Source organism: Oreochromis niloticus, linkage group LG17 (genome assembly GCF_001858045.2).
Source record: "Oreochromis niloticus isolate F11D_XX linkage group LG17, O_niloticus_UMD_NMBU, whole genome shotgun sequence".
NCBI classification, from domain to species: Eukaryota; Metazoa; Chordata; class Actinopteri; order Cichliformes; family Cichlidae; genus Oreochromis; species Oreochromis niloticus.
Window position 1 is genome coordinate 37892383 of NC_031981.2, and position 24178 is coordinate 37916560.

The following is a 24178-nucleotide window of genomic DNA, read 5'->3' on the forward strand; positions in this document are numbered from 1 at the left end:
TTGACTTTGGTTAGGACAGATGAGTCAGAACAGCCAGTCAAGGCCATTGCAACATCCGGAGAGTGGACGACATTACAAAGTGGACATACGCTGTGGACTTCGTTAACCTAATTGGGATTTTGGAGAGGGCACTTTCACCACCTGATGTGACCATCACGTATGTCTTCACATGTTTGAGACGTGCACACACACAGAAATCATACTGTATACTCCATCACTCCACAGAACACCTTTTTATTTCAAAAGTCAAAAAAAACCCAGTAACAATAAGACTTGACTACAGTTAAGACTTCTTTTCCTACCATGTTTAAGCAGCAGTGGAAAAACTTTGGTGATACACAGACATAAACATACAAAGATAACTTAAATACATTACTTTTTAAATACTTTGGCTGATCATGTAAATATTCACAGGTGCCCATGATGCTCACGGTGAAGCCGTGTGGAAGGCACTGACATCTTCGAACACATTCGCAGACAGCAACATTTACATAAGTACATCGGGGCTTTTCAAAAGTCCATTACAAGGAGCAAAATTCACGTTGTGACAAACGTTCCACAGACATGCATTAAAGTGCTTTCCTGTGATTTAAAGAAGATCGGGTGTCTCTCAGATGGAAAACAAGCAAAAACAAACCAACTCAGATGTGCCTGTTTGTAACAGAAACACTGCTAACCTCAAATCTGCCTGATTGGCCCTGGACGCTTGCTCTGTGCGGACGTATCAGCGGTCATGGACAGTTTGCTCATACAGCCCAACATGAAGCAATGTCTGATGTCACAAGAATACACTGCGTTTAAACAAAAGACGTTACAATAAAGGGAGCAGGAGCACAGCGATCCAGAGCGCAGATCAAACACAGGAGATAAGTTTCCTGGTAGGCTAGCAGCGCAAACACACACACACAGACATGTATCGTGTGTGTGTGTGTGTGTTTGAGAGAGTGTGTGTGTGAGAGAGACATTCTGAAAAGTACAGAAATCAACCAGGTTGTTTTAGCGTTTGAAAAGCCTTTTAATGATCGGTCACGAGACACTGATTAGCTCCATTACAGCAGAGAGAGTTGCACCTCAACAAGCCTTTGAACAGATTAAGACCTCTGATTATTAGACCTGTGACCTCACAGCCCCCACAATTACAGACAGATTAGCAAAAAAAGAGACTAAATGCAAACATGTAAAAAAGCAGAAAGACATCAGGCTATAAAAGAAGCACACACTGTAAAGTCGATTTGTCAAGTACTACCAGGTATTTGGTGATTTTAAACTAACATCAGTAATAACCAGATATCGCTCAGTAGCCTGTCTCCTTCAATAAGACATAAAGAGTAGCCAAACATATAGTACAGACTTGGAATCGAGAAATTAAATATATGTTTTACAGTTTTTGTAAGGTTTAACCCAATTGTAGGACTCTTGATGAGGAAACCTCGCTTATTTTCAGTCCATCGTCTGCCCACCACTTTGGACATGAATATAAATAGAGTGAGAAATGTTAGGACTTGTGTTTTTGCTATTTTGTGTACATATTTGAAACTGGGCACTGCTGCACCTAACATTTTGGTTGCTCTGGTCCCTCATTAGAAACCAGCAATGTAGTCGTAAAGATTTTGGCCATCATCTCAGGACTAATTTAAACCCATTTAGCCACATTAAGGCTGTTTTGCCAACTGTAACACGTAGCTGACCTTTTCTTATTCAGTCTTCCTAAAAAAGACTTTTCTTCACACAGTTGGCATCGAAGACTTGACTCATCAGCAGACTGCAGGCTTGTACAGCCTCCACTTTAATGAAATACAAAGGAAAACATTTAGGAAGAAATACACTCATGTGCACAATCAGTAGCAGTTTTCACAGAACTCCTTCAGCTGACTTTGTGTGATTGGTCCCAGAGCATAGGACGTCCATCGAAAGGAATGTAAAGAACGTCAAATGAACATTTGTGTTTTTGGTTTTATGTGATCGATCTATAACTGAAAGCAAATATCGAGCCACTGAAAAACATCAACAGTAACATCTTCTTCCAGACCAAGAGCCCACATCGCTCTGTTAAAACTACTCGACAACACTGTAACTATGGGAACATGGGCTTATTTTTACCCTTTGCCAACCCTTTAGTGTCTGCACGTTTGCGTATTTCGCATTAGTGCCGCAGACAGCGGGAGACTTGGAAAGCCCCTCAGCCCCCACCTACCCCTCACATTGGGACTGAACCATTAGGTTTATTAAACTGCTGTCAGTCCAAAGTCCCGACTTCCACAGGGAACTTATGAATCACGTGAAAAGGCTAATATTTCAGACTTGGCTTCCAGCAGGGAGAATGGCAGCAGCGGCGTGACAGAGGACTGATCCATGACTCCAAAGTTCACGGTGCTGTGATAGCCAACCAGCCACTGTAGCTCAGAATTGAAAGTGATACTTAGGGGAGTCAGTTTGTTTGCATTCCATCCAAAGCAACAGATGCTGACCCTCTTCTTTTCCTTTTCCTCTCTCTGTGGTTAAGTCTTGCTGAATGATGAGTTCACAGTTCAACTGGAAACTTGCGATCTGCTCCAGTGGTGTCAGTGTTCAAACTGAAATTGCATGTGAGTCCAAAATTAAGACAAAGGGGGGCACAGAAAAGAGGTAAAAGGGTTCACTGGGTCGCCGACGAGTTCTCTAGGAATACATTGGTTCTGACAGGGCTCCAGCTCACGCTGCAGCTTGAAATCCACATTAATGGCTTAAGTGTTTGATCAGTGAGCGGCAGGATAACCACTCCTGCGGAGGTCAGTGGGCAGATAGGACCAGGCTGCTGGATGGTGTTGAAGACAAGCCTTCATTCTTATATTAACAGGATTTAAACATCAGCCTGAGATCTCTTGGCTTCTTTTGAACGTTCCAGAGGAAGATTCAGAAAGACATCACTAACCCTCAAAGCCAAACTTTCTCATGATGGTGGGAGAAATCAGTTCAGGGGCTTGAAAGAAGATTCAATCAGTCCTGATTTAAAGTTTAAATCCATATATTGTGCACAAAAAGTAGAAGCAACAGTCATCTAAGGTAGGTATAATAAAAGTTGTGTACTACATCAAACTCTAATGCAATAACTATCAGTAATACATTAAGAAACAATAAATAAATGGAGCAATAGATAGACTTGCTGTGGCTATTTGAAGGTTTTATCGAAGTCATCCAAAACTGTGGGGGCTCCTGGGATTAATGGGAGAAGAGTCTTCTCTGCCACTCTGGCCAATAAGCTGATAGAGCCTATGGCTGAGGTTCTGCACTTGACAGGTTCCCAGGACGCAACCCACCCGCATCAGTTTGGGATGGTGGTTGTTGTGACCCCCTCGTGAGTGGGCATGGCGACGAGCTCTCGGTGCCCGTCGCTCAACCTGCAAAGCCTCGGTGGACCGCGCCCACGCCAAGGCCAGGGAGGCTGTTCTTGCTCCTGATGCCAGTGGCTGTTTCATGAATCCAGGCAGCCGGTTTGGGGATCGGCTCGGGGCTGAAGATGGGACCGTGCTGATGGTCTGGCTTTCTGCAGCGGGAGCGTTATCATCTTTCTGGCCAATGAGTTTATTGAGGACATCCAGCCTGAGGAGAAAAGAGACGTCAGGTGAAAAGCTGTTCTACAGAAGTGAGTGGGATTCAGACTGCACGACTGAAAGTGCATAGCTGAACAGTAAATTAGTGTTTGGATATTTCAGCAGAAAGAGCACCAGAAAAGTAAAACAACTCAGTAAAATGCTACTGTGCAGATTTCAAGATGTTTACGAGACAGTTTTGCAGCTAGCATGCTAGTTTGTGCTAACAAAAACAGCTAACAGCTAAGCCATCAGGAGTTTCTGTTTGTCCAGCTAATTCCAAAAATACCAACTGTGCTAACCATGCACTCCCATGATTGTTAGCATGATCGAGGGCAATGCTAATTCTGTGGACATCTAATTAGAGGTGTAAAGCAATTTGGTAAATAAATATTTTATGCTAGCTTCTGAACACCGCACACAGCATCCTTCAGCATCTGTATCCTTACAGGACAAGAAAACCTATAAACATGAAAGCCGTGAAGGATCACCCCATCCAAAATGTAAAAATGTAAAAAATCACACACCCCGTCATGAACTATTGGCAAACGCAACATTGATTTGCCATACTTTTTTCCTCTTATGTGATTGGTCCGTCTGTACAAACAGGCTTGTGAGAATGCACATGAGACTAAATGATGTGTTAAGGTGTGCAGTGTGGCGGACCACTGGCTCAGACATTTTCAGCAAACAGCACTGGCCGACTCGCCATCTGTTCTTTGTTTGACAAAAACAGTCGCTTCTTCACTGACCTGTCAGCGCCATGTTTGCGCAGCACGGTGTGACTCAAATTCCCGAGAGAAGTAAAAAGAAACAATGACAGCTCAGTCCCATTTCAGACTGTGGAATAGCTATGTTGGTCCACACACGACGTGGTGCTTGTACAAATAAAGGATGTAGATGCCTCCAGTTTTTGTACCCATTACCTGCTGGACTGCCTCTCTGTGTGACTATCAAAGTGATTTCTCTTTGCAGATGAGTAGTTTTACAGCCTGTTGTGAAATACTGGTGTTTCTCACTGCTTGGTTTTGCTTTGGCACCAGTAAGGTTTGGGATAAGATCGCTGTTTGCTTAAGAATAACTGGCGTCACAGTGTTAGCTACATCTGTTAAAGCCACAATTTTCATTTTCCAAAGTTGCCAGGATAAATATTTTGCTGTGTCACTGGGCTGAACATCATGTTGTGCCTGGATAAACTAAAAAAGGTGGAATCTTTGCCAGAGGTTTACATTTAGGATCAGAACAAATCCATCTTCCGTGTTTGCCTTTCGAAGCAAAGATGGAAAAAATGGCTCTGTTTCACCATGTTTAATTATAAAACGTGTCTTCCACATGTGAAACGCTAACTCGTGTTATCTTCTCATGAACACTCCCTGCTGAGTTTTCCAAGACTTCACAGCCTGTGGTTGGTTTGAGACTCCTCCCAGAGATGCTAAGTGCAGCTGCTGGCTCACTGTTGGCAGAGCCGGTCACCTTTAGAGGACCTGCTATCCAACAGTGGCGATGGCTGAATAAATAGTTGCATAATGGTAGGCCGCAGACGGAGGAAAGCACTATTTCCAGGACAGGCCGCAGTCTGCCACAGTGCCACATCATCAAGTTACACCCACATGGTCTGCACAGGGAAAGCTTAAAGCTTATTTGCATAGCTGCAGCGGTGGCCCCACAACAGAGCTCATAAACGTATTTACACAACCCAGTGACAGGATGTATAGTTTGTATATTTCCATAAGGATACTCACTGTAACCGCACAGCGTTTTCATTGTTTTCAGGCTGGTTTTAACACCAGTGATAATGGATGTGACTGATGTGAGTCTGTTCTTCTATAGCAGCTAAGACTGTAATCTGTGGTGCTGATGACTCATTCTTTTTGTATCTTGGATCCAGGAGGTCAAAAGTTTAACATAAGTTTAACATAACAATCTTTTCTGAGGTACAAACTTTTCTGACTGGGGCTGAAAAATACACTCATGCAGCTGTCATGTGCAATGTTAAGGTGCTGTAGTGATGTAGGCAATAATAGCAATCCAGTCTGAGTGTTGCAACATACTAATTGCCTCACATCTAAGAAAAGCATCTGGTACCCCATGGCAACTCCCCCTTTCTTTCCTGGCCAGTAATCCAGCTCTGTTTATTGTGCGCATTAATGAGGTAAAGGGGATTATGTTTTAAAGCCCACGGCCACAAACCGCAGCGTAGGAAAAGCTGTCCCCTTGTGATCAATGACAGCAGTGCCTCCGATTCCCGAGCAAACCATCGGAGCACCTGGTGCACTTAGTTAATGGTCTTAGAACAATAAATATGTGCCCAGGAACAAGCTGTGCGTTTTAGTTGGGCCAACATCACCTGCAGCTGGAACAATGCCTGACCTCCCTGCAGTCTAACCAGTCATACAAACCCTCACACAGGCCTGGACTTAAAGGCTCTGCATCTTAAGTTGGTCCATGTCCACATCAGACATCTGATGTTCTTTATTATGAAAGAAAATATTAAAGTATTCTGATTTAATTTCAAGAAGACAGACAGTGAAGGAGACCTTTGTGTTTGGCAGGAAATCAAAGACATCCAGGCTTCTGGTTTCAGATGTGTTGCAATATCCCAAGTTTATGGCTTCCAGACACAATTGCATTTGACTGATAATTTCATAGGACCTAACAGTTAAATCAAAGGTGAAGCCAGTACCTGTAGAGCAGCCGTGTTTCCTTTTCTTCTCTATTAATGACAACGAGCTGTATTAATTGTTTTAGGATGTCAAATCTGGGCTGAAGTCTCTGAGCAGATTTCAGCTGCCATGGCCTCCCTGCAAGTCACAGTGTAATCTTAAATTCCCTAAGTCTCATGGAGGGTAAACGAAACATAAACCCAACCCTAACCCTTCAGATTTAAACCCACTATGTTTCAAATGTACACGTTTACAGATGTTTCAAAGGGAATCCGCCATCCGAGGATGAGGAGCGAAAACTGACAGAACAGAAATCTCTGTCTCAATGAAACGAGCTGGGCACTTCCGGCTTTATAACCCTGGGCTGTAATTTGTATTGTATAAGCCTTTTTGGCCTCTGAATAAACTCTGTGCAGCCAGTGAATTACATGAACTGATAGATGCCAAGTTATAGTTCACAAACCACATAATTGTGATGGATGTAGACAAGACACTCGTGATCAAAAAGGTGGTTTCTCTTCCCTCGGAAGCTGCCTTTATTTTCCAAATGCCTTTTTGAGGAACACTTAAACCACAGACTGATCCTCTTACATGCATGTCTTCTACTCTTACATGACGTACAGTGCATTCATGTGCAGCGGCGTGGCTCTCTGTGTGAGCAGAAACCTGCTCTTTAAGGATGCGAACGTTGGAATTTAGGTCTTAGACATTAATCCACAGCGGAATTCCTTCCTGCAACCTTCTCAACTTCAGCCTGTGTTTGTGCAGATTTACCTTGAGATGCTTGTACTCTACACATACTCCACACCAGCTCTGAGCAAATTCAGTGTTTACAACAGGCTACAAATCAAAGTATAAGAAGAAGCCTGGGTTGAGGTACTAAATTTGTAACCATCCCAGAGGAATAAAGGTGGTTTAAAGAGATGTTAATGCTCAGAATCGAAACATCGAATCTATGGACCCCAAACCAAGAAACAGCAGAAAGGCTCGGGCCATGCTCTGTGAGATGACTCGAGTGTTTTTCTCTGATAGTCATGTTGGTGCTAGGTGAAAACGCGACTTTATTCGGCCCTGAAATGTTCAGAGAAACTTGCAGCCCAACTTATGCACACAGGCTGATCCAGACAAAGCCGGGGCCAAGTGAGTCCATCTAACAAAAGCCTGACCGCAAACCAGCTTCAAAGTCTTCAGTCTGCATCAATGAGCCGCTTCCCACTTCCAGAATCTGGACGTAAAGCCACTTCTCTCCTAAAGCCATGTTTAACTTGTCTGGCTGCAGACTATTTTCAACTACAAAAAAAGATGTTATGTAAAATGATAATGAAGGGTATGTGTTGCCTCTCTTATGCTTAACAAACAATTTCTCCTCGTTTGGAAAGCGCCTGCTTGGCATTGTTACAACATCTTTTTGTGTCCATATCAGGACACAGAGAGACAATATGGACACAAACACAGGACATGGAAGGAATGACAGACATCTGAGCTCAGACACACTCAAGAGTCCAACAGACACAAAAATGTGAAGTGGTCGAGTCTGTTATTATCATGCTGTCAGCTGGTGACAGTAACCGAACAGGATGCGCCCCGTGGAGTTAAGAGGGTGTCGTTTATAAGGTGATGTGCAAAGTGAGAGAAGTCGAGGTCTGTGAGGCAGGGTGGGTGTCAGAAACCAACTTAATATCCACTCTGGCAAAATACCACCTACAGCACAACAGAGCCCAGATGCTTTCCTTTCACCTGCCCGTCTCTGGAAGTGGTCAACAACAGCTCAAACGTACTTCATAGTACTTGCAGTACTCAGCTGCAGACACTCGGGGAGTCCATTTATCTCACATAATCTAAAAGAAAGAAGTCATGAGGAAATGTGACGACTTTGTTTGGTGACGACTCCTGTTCTTGTTTTCTTATCAGCTTTTTTAAGACAATACCAGCCAAACAAGATCGAATTAACTACACAGAGCTGGAACTGCAGCCTTTAACATTTGTAATGGGGGAGAGGACTGAAGGGGGGATTACAGAGCCGGGCAGGTGCTGTGCAAACAGAGCTGCCCCTTCTTTTCGATTTCAGCAGCAGGTGTTTGTCGAGATGACAGAGACGGCCACAGGAGTGCTTTCCACCTGGAGCAAAGTTCCACCCTCGGATCCTCTTACACTGGATTAGATTTCACATTATGAGAAACAGCAGCTTTCAGTTTCACAGCTTCTTCCACAGCGCTCGCCTTAAAACAGCAGAATCAGCGCTGGCACAGAGTTACGGCTCCACAGCCAACCAGAAGAGGTCGCCCTTCGCTGTACCTCATCCACATCCTCAACTATGCAACCCGGCACACTGATTGCCACTATGACTGAGCTCCCTCGCCTCGGACTGGGTGGACTGCAGTGTGCGTTTGTGCGTGTTGACCGGTTATTAATCACGTCTGTTTGCTGCCTCATGTCTAATGAAATCCTGCTCTGACACCAAAAGAGTGGAAAAGTACAGGTGCCATTCATTCCCTCACAATAACCTTTACAAAGACCCGTGATGGTATTTACGACTGGGCTATTCAGAATAACAAACTGGTTTTCCCACCTTTGGAAATGACATTTTCCCTGCTCGATGTCAGGGAGACCAAACCAAACAAAAGCCCATATGTCAACGGTTCATCATGTGACACTAAGACGTAAGGCAACAAGGCGAAGAAGAAATGAGCCAGGACTAAGTCAAAGTTTGGGGATTTAGAAAAACATCTGAATTGTTTATAGAAAACAAGCTGAGAGCAACTCTGGGCTCAGTTAACTCACTTTACTCATGTTTCAGTGGTAGGGTTAAATGTAGGTTAAAGGTCACCTATAGCTGAGATGTGATTTCTTATATCTCATCATATGCCTCATAACCTCTTACTGCAAAGATCATTTAGCCTTCTATAAAACACTAAAACTCCAAACTTACACAGGTCTGTGGATTTTTCTGTGCTTTGACTTTCTGAGATACACCGTGTGTGGATGTGGAACAGCAAAGATAAAGCCACAGCCTTTGACCTTGAAGTGTACACTATCTATTGTCAGGCTGACACAGCGACTCACGTTTACACACACTAACCCTCGTGACTTGTTCACCTACAGGCAAAATGATTCAACGTTTCGGAGTGTGCGTCAGACTCACCGAAGAGTAAATATCAGTGTGTTTTCTTTATTTTGAACTTTAAAGCAAGTTAGAAAAAAGTTACCAAAGAGAATAAAACGCTAATGTCGAATAAAAACAGTGAAAAGCATTTGAACTAAACGACATTACTGATGGGGAAAAGTCGGGATGTAACGACGCTGCAGCCAATTAAAACGTGTTAACAAGGTTGATATCGTGCTTTCTGCCCGATACAGTGCAGCTGTAAACAGTAAGATTTCACTGACATGCAGCGGCTCCAGCTGCGTTTACGTTCTTCAGTCCTATCAGACAGTCCAGAGTTGCTCTATAGGCGCACTAAAGTAGCACTAATACGGCAGTGCTGGCAGTACAGCGATGGTAGTCAGAGTAGCAGTGCAGTACAGCGGTGTGTCCTACCTGTTCCTGCCGGGTCGCTGCTCAGCCGGCAAAGCCTGCTGGAGGGAAAGCAGGCTGATGCAATACACAGTCAGCGGGAAAAAGAACCGCATCTCCGGGCCGACTTCAACTATACACCCTCTTTCTGGGTAGGAGGGGGCGAAGTCACGGACTGGGTGAAGGTTAAATCCCAGGAGTGGGAGGAAAAAAATAAATAAATAAATAAAAGTGTGATAATGTGTCCAAGATAGGCGGATTGGAGATTGCAGATGAAACCTTTAGGGGGGAAAGTAGAGTAAATAATGGGTCAATCTGCTGCTAATACCACCAATATATATTTTAAAAAAGCACGATAGTGGAAAGTATGAACATCTACTTCATAGCACCCAGTCAAACTAATGCACCATGAGGAAATTTACATTATGCTAAAAAAATGTCCAAAAACTGCAAACTATAAATCCATAAAGTCACTGTGAAGTCCTGCCTGTTGTTTTATATTTGTTTTTTTATTTTCCATAAAATAAGCAAAGACTAGTCTCACCTTTTAGGCAATTAGAGCTCAGAGGGAGGATTTAGTTCCCACGAATCCAAACGTGCTGGTCAAGATCAAGTTCTCCAGTTCTCTGAGCTCCGGGTGACATTGTGGATTTAAATACTGAGAAGGCGGAGTTCACTGCCTCTGGTGGGCAATTTTCAGAAAGGTGCTGGGAGGGTATAATATGCTAAACTCGGGAAATCCAGCGTTGATATGGTACACAAACCCATCCCACTGCTAAGCCTTTATAAACGAAAATCTCAAGAAAAGCTCGCTTGTATTTGAAACAGTCCCAGTTCTCATGTCCTTCTATAAAAGATGCTACTGGATGTTCTGTAATGGCAAAGAGAGGCTTGACAGTAATGTCACTTACAGCTTTAAGTTAAAGGTCCTATAAACTGAAAACTATAAAGTTTTTGTGTTTAACACCTGCTTTCAGTACTTTAAAGCTAAAACTGGCACCGTGAACTTTGACTTAATGTACAGCTGTGAGCTAACAAGTAACCAGCACCAGACTAACACCTCGTTATACCATCACCCAGAACTTCATGCTATCATAATCCAACATGTGCATACGCAGGAAAATGCCTCACATTTGCATGAATTTCTCAAGCAGTCAAGCCCTCATCCTACATCTTATCAGCGCCCTCAGTGATAGTGTGTGAAGTGTGTGTGAAACAGATAGAAAGAGATGCGGGAATCTTCACAGACTCTCCCCCTCGCTGGTAAGTCAAGCTATCGTGAAGCGGCACTAACACATTTTCCAGACGTGAATATTTCCTTCACATTTTATTGCTGCTGGTGTCTGTTCCTGGTAGGAAGCACGCGTGGTTTTATTTGGGTTATTCAGCAGATGCTGTAATTTTCGGTTGTATTTTGTAATCTCTTACAGTTATATGGCACAAGTCTAAACGTGCATCCTACAACTCTGCAGAATGACTCAGATGAATCCTGTGAAGATTATTCCACCTTATTAGGCAGGATTGCTGTGCCGTGTCCAAGTCCCCTCCTACTATTCTTTGTCGGCCTGATGCTAATTCATACACCTGATGCTGCCTCAGAGGCAGTTGCGCAACTTTCGTTTCCAAGAAGGCGCGATGAGAGGCTCGCCAACATTTGAGTGGACACCTTCGTGGACAGAGCATCCATGTAGAAACAGAGACAGGACAGAAAAACAGAGACTTCACGAGGAATTCGGAGATGTAATGTTTGTTGTTTTGCCCTTTTGCTGATGTCAGAATCCTCTCAGGCTCTTAACCTCTTTATCTAAATAAACACTGACATAGAAGAGCACAATAAGCACTTGGATAGAAAGAGTGTGCATAGCTGCTTTTTGCAAATGTTTCCAGCTCAGCGTTTAGAATCTTCTCTCTGGATGCAAAATGTTTTATTCTGAAGATTTTGAACCTTTTAAAACACAAGCTAGACATTATGACATGTTTGTGGAAAACATGAAATAGTCCAAAACAAATCATGAAAAATGTGTGTTAAACTACCCCTGCTGAATCATCCCAGTGTTGTACTTGTGTTAGTACACCTTCATTGCTTCTTTTTTACTTTCTGTTCTTATTTTTATTGCTTTTTAAGTTATGAGAATAAAGTTGGTTATCATTTCTTGGGGTTTTAAAGACAGAAGCATTAAATATGGCATGTCGAGTTTCATAATAAGTAGATAAATCTTGAAAAGATTCTCGAAATGTCAAGAGAACAACAGCAAGTTGTGTCAAAAGGCTTTCTGTGGCTGTCAAAGATCACGCAGGAAAATCAGATGACTCCAGCTGACTCTATGACTCTCCTGTACTGTAATCATAAGCCACAAGTTTCCATCTATCCGTCTATTTTCTAACCACTTACTTTATCCAGTTATGTGTCACCGAGGGGCTGGGGCCTATCCAAGCTACACCCTGGACAGGTCCCCAGTCCATCACGGGGCTGACACACAGAGAAGGCCAAGCACACAGTCACACACATCTACTGCCAACTTTGTTAGTTAAACTAACAAACACGGATATGCACTTAGGAGGAAGACTGGAACCTGATCAAACGTATGCAGGAACAGGGAGAACGGCCTCAGCTGACCAGATTAGAACCACAAACCTTTTTGCTGCGACATCAGAGAGTACTGACAGGGACCAGAAAGAAGGAGCAAATATCTCCCATACTGACCTCTCTTCATTGCCTCTCTGTTCAATTCAGTTCACTTTTAATTATATAGCACCAAACATTCACCTCAAGGTGCTTTATATTGTAAGGTAGACCCTACAATAATACAGAAAACCCCAACAATCATATGACCCCCTATGAGCAAGCACTTTGGCAACAGTGGGACGGAAAAACTCCCCCAAGGTCTTAAATAATCAGGCCCCATCTTATCTTAATGACCTTGTAGTACCATATCACCCTATTAGAGCACTTCGCTCTCACACTGCAGGCCTACTTGTTGTTCCTAGAGTATTTAAAAGTAGAATGGGAGGCAGAGCCTTCAGTTTTCAGGCCCCTCTTCTGTGGAACCAGCTTCCAGTTTGGATTCAGGAGACAGACACTATCTCTACTTTCAAGATTAGGCTTCAAACTTTCCTTTTTGCTAAAGCATATAGTTAGGGCTGGACCAGGTGACCCTGAATCAGTTTGCCTAGACCAGGGGTGGGCAATCTCAGTCCACGAGGGCCGGTGTCCCTGCAGGTTTTAGATCTCACCTTGGGTCAACACACCTGAATCACATGATTAGTTCGTTACCAGGCCTCTGGAGAACTTCAGGACATGTTGAGGAGCTAATTTAGCCATTTAAATCAGCTGTGTTGGTTCGAGGACACATCTAAAACCTGCAGGGACACCGGCCCTCGTGGACTGAGATTGCCCACCCCTGGCCTAGACTGCTGTGGGCTGGGGAGTGTTTCTTCTTCATCCAGTTTTCTCACTCTCTGTGTTTACACACCTCTCTGCATTTAATCATCAGTTATTATTATTCTCTGGCTCTCTTCCACAGCCTGTTTTGTCCTGTCCCCCCTTAATGAATTGGTCATGTTTCTGCAGTACATCCCACAGATGCTCAATTTCATTAACATTTAGGGATTTGTGAGGCCAAGTGAAGACACTGAAACCTTTGTGTTGATTGTAAAACCATTTCTGAACGTGTAGTAGAGCATATCATCAAGATGGAAGAGGTTACTGCCATGAAGGTGTTTAAGAAGATGGTAGATTTCAAAGTGTGATCCACAGCAGAACATTGTCCAGAGCCCCACGCTGCCTGCATAAGTTTGTGAATGTCACATATGGACCTGATAGAAAGAAAAATGTGATTCACTGGAGTCTGTCAGCTTCTTTACTGGTCCAGCTGTGTGTGCTTATTGAGGTTTTACAGTAATCTGGGCTACAGTAACTCTTTTGTTGGATCTGAGCACATGGAGCATCTTTTGGTCCTCATGTGCATCACTGAGCCTAGAGCAGCTGTGACGAAGTCGGCACTCGGCTTTTGAGAAGCTGATCAGATCCTTACGCTGCATATTTCTACTCACTTCCAGTACATCACCTTCAAGACCTGAGTGTTCACCTGATACTTAACATATTCCATTCCTTAACAAAAGCCGTTGTAAGGAGACCATCAGCAATAAAGACTGTTTGAAAGGAGAAGTGAATCAGTACTGCTTGGCACCATTAGTCTCAAAAGGCAAACTGAGATGATAAAAGAGCAGGGAGAACATTGGAGACATGGTTGGAAACATGACTTGGATGTTTCTGTTGGGTTTGGGCTATAATGTGCTGTATGATCCCAGTCTGAAGTGTACTGTGGGGCTTATCTAGAGTGATATTTACTAAGACACATTCATTAGAGGTAGCTGCCAGCTTTGCACCCTCAGCAATATCACCTTACAGCTCAGCCCTGCTGTGATCATCTCGTGTAGTTACCCAGCAGTTATAACACCATCAGCACCAAAGAGCTACAGCTGACCCATTAATCCATCTGTGAGCAGATGCTTCTGCTCAGGTTATGGTTTAAACATTTCACTGTACCATCTTAGAGGAGTGCGGTCAGGTGAGGGACGTTCTGACCTTTCACCTCCTGTAATTAAGTCATCCCGATTAAATAGTGCATGTTGATTTTGCTTTACCTTCACCCAAAATCTGCACCAATAGCAACTGCTTTGTGATGACACCGTGGTCCCTGAAATTTCCCCACGTAGGCAGATGGAGGTAACTCATTTATCAGTCAGACTTGGCTGAGAAAACAGGCCACCGTTTACTGGCTGTAGCACGTTTATGTAAGAGTTTTCTGGCGTGTGAGAGCAGCCTGCGAATCGGCACCCGCTGGACTCTGAACACAGGCTTCCCGCTTGGTTTGATCTCTCTTTACTTTTGTTTTAAGCTGCAATTAGCAAATATGAGAACGTGCACTGTGTCGGTGCCCAGAATGGCACAGGGCAGCTTTAGAAGAGCTGCTGTCTGCGGCTATGAAACTCACCCGAAAAGGCTCAGGGGCGTACTCGGCTGATCAAAGATCTTGATGTCCTCTGATAATACGAAGCTTTGAACAGTTGCATAAACAGTAAAAATAATAAGTGTCACTACACTGGGCTCAAGCTTTGTCTTTCCATGGAGATGATCAAATTTCTCCTCCTGCAGTAGAGCAAGTATTATGAGGAGCTGTGGGATTCAGACAGCTAACCAAACTGCTGATAAATGGACGTGGCTGTCATATCTGGGCAGCCTCGTCACAACCACAGAGGATGTTATGGATCCTCTTAGAAGTCACTTTTTAGCTGTTTCACTTAAGTGTCATGTTATTAAGGACTTCATTACGTTCACGAGTTCGAATTAGCATTGCACAGGTGAATTTGCATACACACATCAAGAAACAAATAAACCAACAGCACACGTAACAACAGGTGAATGGGAGTCGATCAGTGTTCAGGTTTAAAAGGAAACACTGTAGCTTTTCTTTATGTTTTTATTCATCTTAATAAATCCAATGAGTCACACTGATTCATGCACTTTGTCTTTTGGCTCCTTCATAAAGTGTAAATCTAAAAAAACAAGCCTGACAAAGCACTGGACACTGCAATTTCGTGAGTGTGTGTAGCTGTGGATTAAGCTACATGTTTATTGCTTGCTAGCATCACTGTAAACTGCAGCATACGCACACATTATCAAAGAAAGCCTGTTTTTGATGGCGGTATAGTTACCTAACAGCACTCACTTTGTCAGAAACTACTCTGCTCAAAAACAGGACACTTTCAAAACACATCAGACCTCAATGCACAAAAATCAGTCATGCTGGATCTCTATACTGACCTAGAATGAGTCCACATCATTCCCAGCTCTGACCATCATGGAGCACACAGACTGTCTGAGGTGCAACATGGAGACGTCAGATGACCTGAAACATACAGTTTACTTTTATGTTTCAGTATTAATTCCTTCGTCCTCCAGGAGCTGCCTGCATACTCTCACCATGAAGCCAGGAGGAACCCAGGACCCACTGCACCAGTGTCCTCTACCTGCAGGAACATGGCTGTTTCAGGGGTTGCCTCATTGTTCTCCCTGTTACTTATTTCATTAACACCAGAGCAGCTGAAACAGACTAACAACCCTCTCTGCTACTTAACTGATCAGATCAGCATCCCACAAGTTTAACTGACTGTTGCTACAAACGTGTTCCTTTAATTGTTTTGAACAGTACACTTATTCACAAAGGATGCACTGATCAATCACAGCTTTTACTCAATGACTCTGGTTGGATGTTTTTGTTGTGAAAGTTTTTGCCTCTTTTGTGTGAGAGCACCACTAATGACCTAAACCCAAACAGATGAGACACACACAGTTCTGTAACCGTGTTTGTTTAAATGTTCAGCGCACCTTTCGGATGCACTGGTCCATAAACAGACCCTCGATGCTGCAGTGTCCCAGCTCTGGAGTGCGATGGCCTGTGATGCAAAACAAATTCATCGCCTGAGCAGACGGAGGCGGTGTGACGTGAAAGTCACTGAGCTGAAGGACTGGGTATACAAACACACACCGCCTGCAGCTGTGAGGAGGACTCACTGTGCGGCCCTTCTCAACAAACAGCCGTGTGCATGTTTCTGCTTCCTCGCAGCGCGTGATACAAAAAACAGGGTTCCACCTGAGCAGCGTGGGGTCACCGTGTTCTGAGCCCCTGCATCGCGGCTGAGCTGCAGTAAAACAGTCCACACCTTGTGGATTCTCCCTCCTACAGCCTTTAAACTAACACAGCCAGGTGAAGCTGCTGTGTCACATATTTATTCTTTGTTTTTTGGCTATTTTACGGTGTTTCTAGCTTTTCTCACTGAGCCAACACCAGCCACCCTGTGGTAGTCTAATGATTGCTGCCCCCTAGTGAAGCTCATGTTACATCAGCAGAAGGCCCAGTGCAGCCTCTCCAGCTGTCCCTGTATACGCTTTGGTGCTTCCCATGACGACCAGCCTGACTTAACCCCTCCAAAATATGAACAAACATCATTTACCAGCGTATTCAGACTCAAAAATAAACTTTCGATCAGGGTGTTGTCCTGGGTTTCAAGCAGAAGCTCTGTGAAGAATCGAAACCCAAACATTTTCCCACTGTTGTGAGGTTAGCGTCTTCTTGGCTTGTTCAGTATTTGCATTGTTTGTTTTGAGATTGTGTACAAGCGAGTTTGTCTGAACGCCCTGTTGTCTCCGTCCGAGCCTCTCAGTGCAGTTTGTTTGACATGGCTGCTCACCAGTGCACTGCTGTGTGGGAGGGAGAGAGCTCGCAGGACAGTGCAGTGGACAAATAAGCGATTGGATTTCATTGTGGGAAACATGATGGAGCTGACAAACTTCCGCAGAGTCTAATAATGAAAGCCAGGTTCAAAACAGCATCTCTCATCAAACGGGAGTCAGAGTGAGAATCCAGACACTCCCTCTGATACCCGTAAATTTCAGGCTTGGGGAGGATCATTCCCCGGCACATTTGCATCCATCCGTGATGGAAATGTCTCTCATGCATTCTTTAAAACCATTATTTGAAACGTTTGTCTTTTAATCTAACTACTGCTGAGTAAGTGCTCGTACCAGTGTCCTGGTATGTCAGTGGCATTCAGTTTTAAATGTTTATTTACCTTCAAAGGGTAGAATTCCAGATACATGCAAAGTTTCCAGTGCCGGACCTTTTTTCCTCCAAAGCCCTGGGACAGTGCTTTAACACAGCGGTCCCCAACCTTTTTTGCGCCACGGACCGGTTTATGCCCGACAATATTTTCACGGACCGGCCTTTAAGGTGTCGCGGATAAATACAACAAAATAAAACTAGTACCGGTACCGAAAAAAAGAAGATTTATTCACAACACATGTGAAAAGACCCAGGAAAACCGAGTTAACGATAAAAACGATAACAAAATAACGCTGAAAACCGATAAAAACCCTGAAAACCATACATTTCACACCCGAGCCTCAACTCTCGCGGCCCGGTACCAAACGACTCACGGACCGGTACCGGTCCGAGGCCCGGGGGTTGGGGACCGCTGATTTAACAGACTGAACCTCCCTCCTTCAACATTATATGACATGTACTAGATTAGATTAGATTTACTCTCTCATGACAAATATTGGCTCATTTTGAATTTGTTGGCAGCAACACAACTCACAAACATTTGGATGGGAACAAAAAATGTGTGAAAAAGTGGTACTGAAAGTAAACAGCTGTGGGAACATTTTGGAACTAATGACACGTTATTGGGTTAAAAAGACCATCATCAGGAAGCAAAGTTTCACCAGTGTCCAAAACAGCGTGTCTGTAATTACGGAGCTATCTCAGAATCTGGAGAAATCTCTGGGCACAAGACCGAAGTCAGTACTGGATGCCAGCGATCGTGGGGTCCTCAGGAGGCGCTGCCTTAAAAACAGCCATGATTCTCTCATAGAGGTTACTGCACCGGCTCAAGGGCACTTCACTGTCTGTGAACACAGTTTGCTGCTCATCCACAAATGTAGGTTAAAATTCTATTATGTAAAGAAGTGGACACTTGGTGTTCGCTCGCTCTGCGGTAGAGTATCAGTTCCTGTTCCTGCTCAAACACAGTGGTGTTTCTGAGTAGCTCATCTGCTTAGCAATTTGATTGATTGATTGAATCTTTATTTTGAACATGTTAAAAAAGTACAACAACATAGAATTCAAAGAGACAAATAAATAAAGCAAAACAAAAGGAAAACGAGCAACCACAACTACAAATAACTTTCATGTTCAAAAAGGAGCAGGAAGAAGCATAAGCTTATTTAATCCCACCCCTTTTCCACTATCTAGTAATCAATAGACTAAATACCTCCTTGCAATTACATTATATGTTATGTGTATATATATATATATATATATATATATATAAACTTTTAGATACATTCCTTTTTCATAGTATAATCTTCACGTGCTTCATCTGAATCACACTCTCTGTGTGCTCACTGCCTAATTTATAGCCAAAGTATTCACTCACTGTCTCTGTACTGTTTCGCTAGCTTAGCTTAGCTCGTAGCCGACTCGTTAGCACCATGGCTACTTCACCTGTCCCTCCTGCACTTTCCTGCTCATTGTGTCAGATGTTTAGTTACTCCTCGGCCTCCTTTAGCAGTAATGATACCTGTAACAAATGTAGCATATTTGCAGCTCTGGAGGCCAGGATTACTGAATTGGAGACTCGGCTTCGCACCCTTCATTCACCCGTAGCTAGCCAGGCCCCTGTAGCTGGTGCAGCCGAAGATAGCGTAGGCCCCGCTAGCTGTTCCCCGGCAGACCCCAAGCAGCTGGGGAAAGAGGGCGGCTGGGTGACGGTGAGGAGGAAGCATAGTCTTAAACTGAAGCCCCAGGTACACCACCAACCTGTTCATGTGTCTAACCGTTTTTCCCCACTCGGCGACACACCCGCCGGGGGTCAAACTCTGGTAATTGGTGATTCTGTTCTTAGACATGTGAAGCTAGAGACACCGGCAACCATAGTCAGTTGTCTTCCAGGGGCCAGAGCAGGCGACATTGAAGGAAATTTAAAACTGCTGGCTAAGGGTAAACGTAAATACAGTAAGATCATAATTCACGTCGGCAGTAATGACACCCGGTTACGCCAATCGGAGGTCACTAAAATCAATATTGAATCGGTGTGTAACTTTGCAAAAACAATGTCGGACTCTGTAGTTTTCTCTGGTCCCCTCCCCAATCAGACCAGGAGTGACATGTTTAGCCGCATGTTCTCCTTAAATTGCTGTCTGTCTGAGTGGTGTCCCAGAAACGATGTGGGCTTCATAGATAATTGGCAAACCTTCTGGAGGAAACCTGGTCTTGTTAGGAGAGACGGCATCCATCCCACTTTGGATGGAGCAGCTCTCATTTCTAGAAATATGGACCAATTTATTAAACCCCCCAAAATATGACTATCCAGAGTTGGGACCAGGAAGCAGAGTTGCAGTCTTACACGCCTCTCTGCAGCTTCTCTCCTCCTGCTACCCCCCCAAAAACCCATCTCCATTGAGACTGTGTCAGCTCCCAAACAGACAAAAAACAAACCAAAAACCAGCAACAAACAACTTAAACATAAAAAATCACAAAGAAAGAACAATACAGTATCCACATCTGAACCAAAGAGTAAAACAGTGAAATGTGGATTATTAAATATTAGGTCTCTCTCCTCCAAGTCTCTGTTAGTACATGACTTAATAATTGATCAACAAATCGATTTACTCTGCCTTACAGAAACCTGGTTGCAGCAGGATGAGTATGTTAGTTTAAATGAATCAACACCCCCGAGTCATTCTAACTACCAGAAATCCCGAAGCACAGGCCGAGGGGGCGGTGTGGCAGCAATTTTTCACACCAGTCTATTAATTAACGAAAGACCAAGACAGACTTTTAATTCATTTGAAAGCCTGATGCTTAGCCTCGTCCACCCCAGCTGTAAAACTCAGAAACCAGTCTTACTTGTTATCATCTATCGTCCACCTGGGCCTTACACAGAGTTTCTCTCTGATTTCTCAGACTTTTTATCTGATTTAGTGCTCAGCTCAGATAAAATAATTATTGTGGGTGATTTTAACATCCATGTAGATGCTAAAAATGACAGCCTCAACATGGCATTTAATCTGTTACTAGACTCAATTGGCTTCTCTCAAAATGTAAAAGAACCCACCCACCACTTTAATCACACTCTAGATCTTGTTTTAACATATGGCATAGAAACTGAACATTTAACAGTGTTTCCTGAAAACCCTCTGCTGTCTGATCATTTCCTGATAACATTTACATTTACAATAATTGATTACACAGCAGTGGAGAGTAGACTTTATCACAGTAGATGTCTTTCTGAAAGTGCTGTAACTAAGTTTAAGAATATAATCCACCCACTGTTATCATCTTCAATGCCCTGTACCAACATAGAGCAGAGCAGCTATCTGAACGCTACTCCAACAGAGGTCGATTATCTTGTTAATAATTTTACCTCCTCACTACGTACGACTCTGGATACTGTAGCTCCTGTGAAAACTAAGGCCTCAAATCAGAAGTACCTGACTCCGTGGTATAATTCTCAAACACGTAGCCTAAAGCAGATAACTCGTAAGCTGGAGAGGAAATGGCGTGTCACAAATTTAGAGGATCATCATTTAGCCTGGAGAAATAGTTTGCTGCTTTATAAGAAAGCCCTCCGCAAAGCCAGAACATCTTACTATTCATCACTGATTGAAGAAAATAAGAACAACCCCAGGTTTCTCTTCAGCACTGTAGCCAGGCTGACAAACAGTCAGAGCTCTACTGAGCCAACCATCCCTTTAACGTTAACTAGTAATGACTTCATGAACTTCTTCACAAATAAAATTTTTATCATTAGAGAAAAAATTACCAATAATCATCCCACAGATGTAATATTATCTACAGCTACTTTTAGTACCATCGATGTTAAGTTAGACTCTTTTTCTCCAATTGATCTTTCTGAGTTAACTTCAATAATTACTTCCTCCAAACCATCAACGTGTCTTTTAGACCCCATTCCTACAAAACTGCTCAAAGAAGTCCTGCCATTAATTAATTCTTCGATCTTAAATGTGATCAACCTATCTCTAATAATCGGCTATGTACCACAGGCCTTCAAGCTGGCTGTAGTTAAACCTTTACTTAAAAAGCATCTCTAGACCCAGCTGTCTTAGCTAATTACAGGTCAATCTCCAACCTTCCTTTCATATCAAACATCCTTGAAAGAGTAGTTGTCAAACAGCTAACAGATCATCTGCAGAGGAATGGCTTATTTGAAGAGTTTCAGTCAGGTTTCAGAGCTCATCACAGCACAGAAACAGCTTTAGTGAAGGTTACAAATGATCTTCTTATGGCCTCTGACAGTGGACTCATCTCTGTGCTTGTCCTGCTAGACCTCAGTGCTGCGTTCGATACTGTCGACCATAATATCCTATTAGAGCGATTAGAACATGCTGTAGGTATTACAGGTACTGCACTGCAGTGGTTTGTATCATATCTATCTAATAGACTCCAATTTGTGCATTCCCTATCTTGGCGCCGCGGATGGCAACCTCGGTACTGCGCTCTCTCGCACTTTTCTTGTTTCTGTTTATTTTCTGCACTTTTGGTCACTCAGACCACATCACTTTCTCCAGAGATGAACTGCTAAACATCAGGCAGTCGTCTCACTATAGTTCTTATCCAGTTTTTCACAAACCCGGAAAGTCTTTTGGAGATTTTAGTTGGAGGCGCAGCAGCTCTCTGTGGTTCCTGGAGGAGACGTAGACGGGGGACTCGCGCTGGTGCGCTGGTGAAACTACGTCAGCGAGGATTCCGCATGGCACTCCCCTCCATTCACCTCGCGAATATCCGCTCTCTTCCAAACAAAGTTGACGAATTACTGCTCTTAATCCGGACCAACAAGGACTTTGCACGCTCTGCTGCCCTCTGCTTCACTGAAACCTGGCTCAGTGAGCGAGTCCCAGACGCTGTCTTAAATCTGCTGGGCGCGAAACAGAGCTCTCAGGGAAAACAAAGGGTGGTGGAGTCTGCTTCTACATTAATGAAGGTTGGTGTACTGATGTCACAGTGTTACAGAAACACTGCAGCCCACACTTGGAAAGTTTTTTCATCAATTGTAAACCGTTTTATTCACCGCGGGAGTTTTCTTCCTTCATGCTGGTCGGAGTTTACATCCCTCCTCAGGCCAACGCGAACAACGCACTGTGCGAGCTGGCTGACCAGATCACCACCCTGGAAAGGAAATTCCCGGATTCCTTTACAGTTATCCTTGGGGACTTTAACAAAGCAAACCTCAACCACGAACTCCCTAAATACAGACAGCATATAGACTGCCCCACCAGGGACAACATCACACTGGATCACTGTTACACCACTGTAAAAGATGCCTATCGCTCTGTGCCCCGGGCAGCTTTGGGACATTCTGATCACTGCCTGGGCCATCTTATTCCAGTTTATAGGCAACAACTCAAACGTGCCAAGCCTGTAGTCAAAACTGTGAAGAAGTGGACTAACGCAGCAAAGCAGGAACTGCAGGACTGTTTTGACTGCACTGATTGGACTGTTTTTGAAGCTGCATCTGAGAACCTGGATGAGCTCACGGACACTTTTGCACATACAACAACAATAAACCATGGTTCACTCCTAAACTCCAACATCTTCGTAAGGCCAAGGAGGACGCCTACAGAAGTGGTGACAGGGCCCTGTACAAGCAGGCCAGGAACACACTGACCAAGGAGATCACAGCAGCTAAAAGGATCTACTCCCAGAAGCTGGAAGAACGGCTCTCAGCCAACGACCCTGCGTCAGTGTGGAGGGGCCTGCAGGAAATCACCAGCTACAGACGCCCCCCACCCACTGTTGAAGCAAACAGAGACCTGACCAACGAGCTAAATACATTCTACTGCAGGTTTGAGACGGACAGACTCCCACGCCTCACCCTCCCCTCCCCAGAGACACTGCTTCAAACACTGACCCCCAACACACCTTCCACCTCTCCCCCTTCATCCTCCCCTCCCCAATCCAGTCTCAACGACCACCCCCACCCTCCCCAATCCAGACCCAACGACCACCACCACCCTCCCCAACCCAGACTCAACGACCACCACCACCCTCTCCAATCCAGACTCAATGACCTCCATCACACCTCTCACCCCCCTTTCCTCCTCCCTGAAACTCAGAATACACACTGAGGATGTGAGCCGACTATTTCAGAAACAGAAGCCCAGGAAAGCCCCCGGACCAGACGGTGTCTCACCCTCCTGCCTCAAGACCTGTGCTGAACAGCTGGCTCCCATCTTTACTCGCATCTTCAACAGATCCCTGGAGCTGTGTGAAGTTCCCTCCTGCTTCAAACGCTCCACCATCATCCCTGTTCCCAAGAAACCCACCATCACAGGACTGAATGACTACAGACCTGTCGCCTTGACGTCTGCGGTCATGAAATCCTTCGAACGACTGGTGTTAGCCCATCTGAAGGACATTACAGGCCACCAGCTGGACCCTCTGCAGTTTGCCTACCGGGCAAACAGGTCGGTGGATGATGCAGTGAATATGGGGCTGCATTACATCCTGCAACACCTCGACCGCCCGGGAACTTATGCCAGGGTCCTGTTTGTAGACTTTAGTTCGGCTTTTAACACCATCGTGCCTGAACTTCTCTCCTCCAAACTCTCCCAGCTCAGCGTGTCACCAGCTACCTGTCAGTGGATCACCAGCTTCCTGACAGACAGGAAGCAACAAGTGAGGCTGGGGGAGATCACCTCTGAAACTTGGTCCCTCAGTGTCAAAGGAGTTTGCAAAGAAAGGCGTCTGGACTTCATTAAGTTGCTTGAAGACGTTTCACCTCTCATCCGAGAAGCTTCTTCAGTTCTAAGGTCAAATGGCCGAGAGTCCCAGATTTAAACCCAGTGG

At 44.2% G+C, this 24178-nt stretch overlaps 1 protein-coding gene and 1 long non-coding RNA gene across 2 annotated transcripts; one reads left to right on the top strand and one right to left on the bottom strand.

Moving 5' to 3' along the window:
• Nucleotides 1–599: 599 nt before the first annotated feature.
• adm2a (adrenomedullin 2a) lies at nucleotides 600–10432 on the bottom strand. The gene is made up of 3 exons (XM_005475598.3): nucleotides 10291–10432; nucleotides 9771–10025; nucleotides 600–3579 (listed from the first exon to the last, which is right to left on the bottom strand). The coding sequence occupies exons 2-3, from the start codon at nucleotides 9860–9862 to the stop codon at nucleotides 3171–3173; spliced, it is 501 nt and encodes a 166-aa protein (XP_005475655.1). The 5' UTR covers nucleotides 9863–10025; nucleotides 10291–10432; the 3' UTR covers nucleotides 600–3170.
• A 78-nt stretch (nucleotides 10433–10510) lies between these two features.
• On the top strand, nucleotides 10511–11898 carry LOC102077265 (uncharacterized). Its single transcript, XR_269955.4, has 2 exons — nucleotides 10511–11009; nucleotides 11177–11898. It is a non-coding gene; the product is annotated as an uncharacterized LOC102077265 (long non-coding RNA).
• The last annotated feature ends 12280 nt before the right edge of the window (nucleotides 11899–24178 follow it).